The sequence below is a fragment of the Ctenocephalides felis genome, unplaced genomic scaffold (assembly GCF_003426905.1).
Source record: "Ctenocephalides felis isolate EL2017-DRISC unplaced genomic scaffold, ASM342690v1 CF-g0.4_SCAFFOLD_03572, whole genome shotgun sequence".
Lineage (NCBI taxonomy): Eukaryota > Metazoa > Arthropoda > Insecta > Siphonaptera > Pulicidae > Ctenocephalides > Ctenocephalides felis.
Genome location: NW_020539726.1, coordinates 25,632,974 through 25,641,309, shown reverse-complemented (window position 1 = coordinate 25,641,309; position 8,336 = coordinate 25,632,974). Strand labels below are relative to the sequence as shown.

The window sequence follows — 8,336 nt, the reverse complement described above, 5'->3', positions numbered from 1 at the left end:
TTTAAAAAAAATTAACCAATATCATATTTGACAAAATTAACATTATTGAGTTGTAATTTAATTTATTTAAAAATAAGGATCATCAGTAATTATTCCCTTAAGGGACTTTTAAATAAATTTGTATAAGAGACAGTATTGTCCTTGAAGAATTCTGAAAATACTGTATCAACTAATTATTAATACATCCCTGTTTTATAAGACTGAACGTTTATGAATAACAAATATTATTGATAATTTTTAATCTGTTTTGCAAAGTATTAAATGCATAATTTTGTGATAAGCAGTAAAAAAACACAGTATTGTGATAAAATATTGCATCGGTTTTATGGCTAATTAACAACATTGAAGTTTTATTTTTAATTTTATACAGTCTTTTGAAGAACAGAACTACATGCAACTCCTTGTTTAAAATTTTCGTTTTCCGTGTAATTGAATTGGCATCAAAATGTTTTTAAATAACACTGTGCTATCAATAACTTTATTATTAAGTGCTTTAAGTGCAAAATTAGTGTTTTCTACGTCATGGGATGATTTTTTGAATCAAAGAACAAAATATTTGCGAGAAGAAGCAATGTTATCCGTAGGCTCTATGAGTTTTTTGAATGCTAACGAAAGTGCTGTAAACGATATTTTAATGAACTACAAAACTGAGGAAATTCAAAGAGGTTTCAGGAATATAAGCGAGTTTTTACCATCATCAAATTTTCTTCGGATAAGTCGTGAAATGGAAAACCGTACAATGTTTAAGTTACTTCAACTTTTTCCCAAAGGTGCAGCTTTGCACGGCCACAATTCAGCTATGGTCAGCTCTGAATATTTGGTGAAAAATTTAACATACAGAGAAAATTTGTATGCAAAATTTGATGATGATAATGAAAATATAGTAGAATTAAGATTTTTAAATAGTTCTGATACCACGGATTGGATCAGTGTGGAAACTATACGAAAAAATAAGGGTGATGACTATGATGATTGGATGATCAAACAACTCACTTTGCACGAAGCTCATGCAGGATTAGGTGTAAATGAAATTTGGTCAAGATTTCAAAAATTATTTTCAATCATCAAGCCATTGATTCACTATGCACCTGTCTGGCAAGATCATATCTATCAGATGCTAAAAGAGTTTCATGAAGACAACGTGAGCTATCTCGAGTTCCGTACTTCATTTCCCAAAATTTATTACCTAAACGGCACCACCTTAAATGCAACAGAAGTCTGTGGAAAATTTGTAGAAGTTTTGAATAATTTTAAAAAGGATTATCCAACTTTTTACGGAGCTAAAATCATCTACGCTCGTCATAGGTTGATTAATAATGAAAAGTTTTTGAAGCATATGGAAACAGCAAGACAGCTAAAACAGGCATTTCCTGATGTCATTGCTGGATTTGATTTGGTGGGCCAAGAGGATATGGGTGAACCATTGGAAACGTTTTTGGATGACCTTTTTAAATTGAAAAATGAAATTAACTTCTTCTTTCATGCTGGTGAAACTAAATGGAATGGTCCAACTACAATCAAAAACTTGGTGGATGCTGTACTTCTTGGAACAAAACGAATAGGTCATGGATATGCTATCACAAAACACCCTAAGGTTAATTTTAATAACAAAATAATATTTAATAAGTAAACATGCTTTGATTTATTCTAGTCATATTTCCATTACCTTTATTGCACAGGTAGCCACCATGGTGAAAAAGTACAAAATAGGCATAGAAGTATGTCCAATTTCAAACCAAGTTTTGGGTTTAGTTGGAGATTTAAGAAACCATCCTTTATCCTCATTGCTTATGGATAATTATCCTGTCGTAATAAGTTCTGATGATCCTGGATATTGGGGAGCCAAAGGAGTCACTTACGATTGGTACAATTCTGATAGAAAAATATTTATAGTTAATAATTACATTTAATGGTCATATATTTTTAGGTATGAAACATTTATAGGAATAGCAGCTTTCAATCAGGATGTACATTTATTGAGAAAATTAGCATTGAACTCAATAGAACAATCATCTTTGACTGATGATGAAAAACAAGAATTGAAGGAAGATTGGAAAAAGCGTTGGAATAGTTATATTGAATTGATATTGAAAACTTATCGATCAGATAGCAATGCAATTGAAACTTCTGAAGATGTGATATAATGTGATTCAAATGAATGCAAATAAAAACATAACTTTATTTTGAAGATTTACTTTTTGCCATACAAATATTAAGTACTTCATTCTAATCGACTGGGGTCTTATAAAATAAATACATTTGATTTTACTTACAAAATTTGGATGGTCTTTCTGTATTTGTACACTATTCATGTATAATAATGAATATATATAATAATTATATAACATATGTATAAAAATAAATATTTGAAATTAAATTCAAATATTTTAAACACAACAATATTTAATAAATATTTGTTTTATGTACTTCATATGAAAATATTTACCTTGTTCAATATTATTCTATCTATTTTGAATTGGAGCGTTTCCAAAAATTGGAACAAATAATCCGATTAGAAGAAAAGAAGAAAAGATTATTAACATTGAGAAATGTTGCATTTGTATGAATTACGAGCAAATTAAAAAAAATCACAAAATAGTATGTGTCTGAAACACTTTGACATTTTCTTTGATGCTCTCGAGTTACAAAAAATGGTAAAAATCAGAATTTAGGGATGATAGTAGTACTCTAGTTTATAATGGTAGTCAGTTAAGCTGTGCTTTTAATGCCAATTAATATCATAAGATAGTTAGAAATATTGCACTGAAGCATTCGGAAAAATTTCGTTTAGAAGTTTTTTATAAAAACTTAACAAAAATCCCTATGTACATTAGGGTGGCAGTTAATGTGGATGTTTCTGAATTTCTTTGCTTCCAGGGGCTCAATTGCTTCCAAATTGATAAAAAACAATTCTCTGAAGGTTTTAGCTATTAATATTAACTTTAAGATAGTCCGCACTCCAACCAAAGTTTCTTGGTTCTTCTTCCTAAGTAAATACTTATTTTATGAAATATATCAAATATTTGTTGTGATTTTTTTTATTTATAATCAAAATAAACAAATACAATGTTATTCTCAAAATTTTGGTTTACTTGTAGTTAAGTTATGAACAAAATGAAATTTTGGCCATGTTATTTCTATAGAAACTTTGGTTGAAGTGCGGACTATATTAAAGTTAATATTAAGACCTAAAACTTTCAAAGAATTGGTTTTTATCAATTTGGAAGCAATTGAGCCCTTAACGTACAATTAGGAAAATTTGGTCCATAGTTTAGGAAATAGGTTATTAACTTCCTTTACTGAAAGATACTAACTTTGCGTTTCAGAGGTTTCTGAACATTTTGGCATGCCTTAGAAAAAATGTGTGTGTGATATTTTATAGACATTTTAACAATAAGTATATATTTTGTTTATATTCCTATCGGTTCCGTATCAATGTTTCGATATTTTGTCTCTATGCAGTTAAAGCAGTTTTTAAAAAAAGTTCAGAATATCTAGAATATTTTAAAAAAAGTAAATCTAATTTTCTCAAAGTAAAATTTTTTCAAATATGTTAATCTTCTAAAAAAAAAAATGTTTGGCACGGGAAGTTCTAGCAATTTGCCTTAAGACACGATGCCATGCGCCCCACTAGTTACGTACATAGATTGAAACTAGTCATATAGTTTAACTGTCTAATATCCTATTGTCAATATATATTGACTAATAATTGCTTTGGACGAAGCTGCCTTGGCGGGTATTTGTCTTGACAGGTTCGTTAGGTTTCGTCATTCAGGATGGATGCGTTTCAAACTCAATCACGGTCTTCAAGGTGTTAGTTCAGGTCGGTCGAGAATATCTAACGTCATATAATGGAATGACCTTAGTGCTTTCGTTGAACTCGTGTTTTTGAAAATAAAAGTTGGAATAATAAAATAGGTACTTCACAAGTCATTCATACAGGGTGACCCAGAACTCAACGTGGATTGAAAAAAATTAAAAAAATATTTTTTCCATGCAGTTTGATTAGGATTTTTTTTAAAGAAGGGTTATTTAAAGTCTAATTTAAAAAAAAAATAGTTTAATTAATATCTTGGTAAAATTGCGTCTTTATTACTGTGGTCCTAGAAATATTATCTACGGTTACGGTTTCAAAATGTTAAATTAACCCTCTATGAGCCTGTGTAACTTTTAGGTCACATACCAAATTTTTCGATATATTATCAAATAATTAAAGCTTTTTTAATGAGATGACGAAAAATTTTACAATGTTATCAAGACAATCATGACATCACATTTATGATTTTCGCATCCTTTTTAATCAGAAGTATTTTCCTACATAGAAGTACAAACATTATAGGCTGCTCCCTATTCATAAATATCGAAAAAGTTATTTAAATAGAATTTTCTGTTTTGCATTTGCATATATGTTTTAATTCCAGGAAGGTGATGAAGTGACGGTCTTAATGTTGGCACCTGATCATGCCTATGATTTTAGCCCTTTCAATTTCTAATAACAAAAATAAGATTAATAATACAGAAAAATGTCGCAATTGTATATTCATAAAAAAGCGTCTGTCTGAAACAAAAAAAAAATTGTACAATTTTTTTATATTCTCATTTTTTTAAAAAATAGTAAAAAATAGGTATTTGAGGATAAGGGTAGTTCACGCCAAAAAATTTTGTTTAAAACAGGCTAAATAGGTCTAGTGAAAGTTGAGAAATCGTAGATATGGTTTCGAAAAGGACTATTTCGAGAAAACGCATTTAAAGATCATAAGGGGGCGTACATTAATCACGTGATCAATGTTTTAAAAAAATTTTATACGCCCTCCTTAGTGATACGTGGTGAAATTCAAAATTGTCCCCACCAAACAGCACGTGTATTTCTAGTTACGAGAAATTTTTGTGATTTTTTTGTCAAAACCTCTCTTCCTCTAAAAACATCACGTTTAATGCACCCACCCTAGGAAGGAGACAGATGATTATTGTGTTCAAACAACTATGGGGCCTATTCTGCTGTAAAATAGACCAATGTTATGGCAAGGCTATGTTGCAAACAGTTCTCGTACAAAATCAGTCTGCCAAAAGCTATGTGCAGTTAGGCGCTTTAGATAGAAAACCTAACCCATAAAACGCACAAATGCCAAGAAAACGGTCTTATGATAAGTAGATTCAGATATGGTTTAATAACACACGAGTAAATTAGCATTTTAAGTGTAAAACGCCTGATCACACAGCAAATATATGGCATTTTGACAATATTCAGTACGTGTTTGTATGAGAACTGGATCGTAACATAGCCTTGCTATAACGTTGGTATATTTTGCGGCAGAATCGGATCGAATATATCTCCAAAAATATTTGAATTTTGGAAAACCATCTTGTACACATTTTTGAATAGTAAAACTTTGAAAATGTCAACAAATCGATTTTTCAAATTTTTTTTTATTTTCGACTAGATTTCAGGCACACCAAAAGATCATTCAGATCACTTTGTCAGACATCTACTGGTGAGTCTACACAAGATATAAATTCTTCAGCTTCAGTAAAACACGTTGTCGAAGTTGATGTGACCATCTATCCCGAGCATGGTTACTAATTTGTTTCAACTCGTCCGACGTGTTGATCTCATAAATCACAACATAATCTGATATAAATCTGATCACTTTTTCCAACGGATGAACAACATATTATTCTTTTGTCATCGCACTATCTATCCAGTATCTTTTTCTTAAATCGAGCAAAAGCTACAAAAGTTCAGCGCCTTTTCAGGAATTCGCTCATTCGTCCGCGACTCGCAAACATTAGTCGTATGTAAGAAGGCGTGAATGTCTGCACATTCGGTTTACAGAATTGAGACATACCACTAATAATAGCCTGGCAATTTTTTACTGTCCACTGCGCCGATATTTCATGTGAGCGCGCGTTTCGCTATACTATTCCCAGAGAGCGGCGTTTTAATACGTTTGCCCTCCGAGTTCAAAATATTCATCTCGCATCCGCGGCCAACTCGCAACTGCTAATGCGTCTTCTTCGGACACAGGACAGACTTCTTCGTATATTATAGATGCACCACTCACTAGTCGCTAATCGCCGATAGCTGATCACCGATCACTGATCACTGATTGCTGATTACAAATCAGACATCGCTCATATATGAAAAATGTATCCTTTATTTCAAGAGCTCGAAATAAATATATTTCATATATTGTTAATGATGCAAGTCCTTATATTAGGTACAGTACGGGGTAGGGGCACAGAGATCCAAGTTGACTTAGAGCAATTACATTGAGAAAACCGAACTTACTACACGCAGCAAGTAACACATCAAATAAACAACAATCTCACTAATTCATCTTTCTGGTAATAAGTTTTTGTTTCTATTTGTCAAAAATTTGACAACATGTTCTTTCTATGCAATACACAGGGTAAAATGGTAAAAGGGAAAGGGAAAAGTCAGGGAAGCCTAAAACCCACTGTTCTTTTAACTTCTTGAAGAAAGTTTGTTTTCGTAAAAAAATCTGATTTGCTGACTTTGTTTTCTCGACGTTTCAAATCAATCTACATCGTGTGTGTGTGCCTATGTTTGACCTTTCGTCGACGTTTTCCCAAAAACGGCTAAATTGATTTCATTGCCAAACATTTGAAATCCATCTACAAAGTCTCTAAGAAAAAAGTATATTGTTTTCGCGAAAAAAGTGATTTGCTGAGTTTGTTTCCTCGACGTTTTAAGTCGATCTGAATCGCGCGTGTGTGTGTGAGTAGATCTTTTGTCGACGTGTTTCCAAGAATAGCTAAATTGATTTCAAACATTTGAAATCCATTTTCCAAGTCTTCAAGAAAAATGCAAATTGTTTTCTCGAAAAAAATGTGATTTGCTGAGTTTGTTTTCTCGATGCTTCAAGTCGATCTGAATCGTGAGTATGAGTCGATTTTTGATCTTTCGTCGACGATTTCCCAAAAATGGCTAAATTGATTTCAAACATTTGAAATCCATTCGATATAATTTGATACGGACTAGCCTTCGTCAGTTTTCCACGACGATCAGCCAAGTCGTTTCTTTGTAAACAACAAAACGGTGAAAAATTTTTCCTTCACGTTTAGCTAAAAAATCTGAATCGATTTTAAAAACTCAAAAACTATTTTAAAGATATCGTACGAGAGTCGTGCTGATTAGTCTTGGACAAATATCGTCCGAAATGTTTCTACATAATTAATAAAAAAAATCTGGTAAGACTTTTTTTGTTCGTAGACTTATAATCCTAAAGAACATTAGAATATTACGACAAGTTGTATAAGTTTAAAAATAGATCAACTTTTTGAAAAATATGATCATACTTTCGAAATTGTAAAAAAGTTAGCGAGAGCAGTCCAAGAGCAGTTTTTTTATAAAACTTCTTTTGTTGTGTAAAAAAATGTTACCAATAACTTAAATAATTAAATAATATCTAGGACTAAGTATATGATGAAGTAATGGTGCCTGTATTTTCTTATAGAAGATGCTTTATATTTCACAAAATTATCTATTGAGTTACTTAAAAATATGTTTCGACGTTTTTCATGAGATTTAACATGACGAAAAAGTTCATTCAGAACGAATATTGGTTGAATTATATACATGAATTAAAAGCTACAATTTTAGGGCATATAAACACGTGTTTTTGCACTACAATTAATATAATTACAGTTAATTTAAATGTGTTTGAAAGATATCAATGTGATTGGAAATAACAATGTTCAGATTTAAGAGAAAGCAAAAATTTTATTTTCGAAATAGACAGTTGAAATATTTATCAAAATATCTAAATCTCAATTTCAGATGATTAAATCAAGTTCAACTAGTAGAACGCAATTTATCAAATTAATTATCAATATAAAATTAGTTGTGGTTTGAACAGAATACTTGTAATAATCCTTAAAACATTTTTACTAACAATACCTATTTCGACCTAAATTCTCTACAAATATTGGAAATTCGTAAGTGCGTTAAAACATTAGTGACAAAAATAGACAAAATGTATAGAAAATGAAAGTACCTATAGAAGCATAAAAACATTTAATAATATTAAATCGAAAATAAATTTTTTTATATATCTTTACGTTTCAGAGGTTTCTGAATATTTTGGCATACCATAGAAAAAATGTATGTATGTGTGTGCGGATACAAATTTTTGTCGACGATTTCGGGAACACGGATGAAGCAATTTGAATAATTCAAAAAACATTCGATTCGTATTGATAAGAAGACGTGCTGATTAGTTTTTGGCGGAGGCTCGTCTAGCCGTTCCGAAGATATGGGGCATAAAGTGCCAAAAACGGTACCTCAGTATAAATTTTGTTTACATTCCTATGGG

At 31.0% G+C, this 8,336-nt stretch overlaps 1 protein-coding gene across 1 annotated transcript; it reads left to right on the top strand.

Annotated features, from left to right (window-relative positions):
- Positions 1-445: 445 nt before the first annotated feature.
- On the top strand, positions 446-4,493 carry LOC113388314 (adenosine deaminase 2-like). The gene is made up of 4 exons (XM_026625709.1): positions 446-1,594; positions 1,680-1,864; positions 1,928-2,135; positions 4,422-4,493. The coding sequence occupies exons 1-4, from the start codon at positions 446-448 to the stop codon at positions 4,491-4,493; spliced, it is 1,614 nt and encodes a 537-aa protein (XP_026481494.1).
- The last annotated feature ends 3,843 nt before the right edge of the window (positions 4,494-8,336 follow it).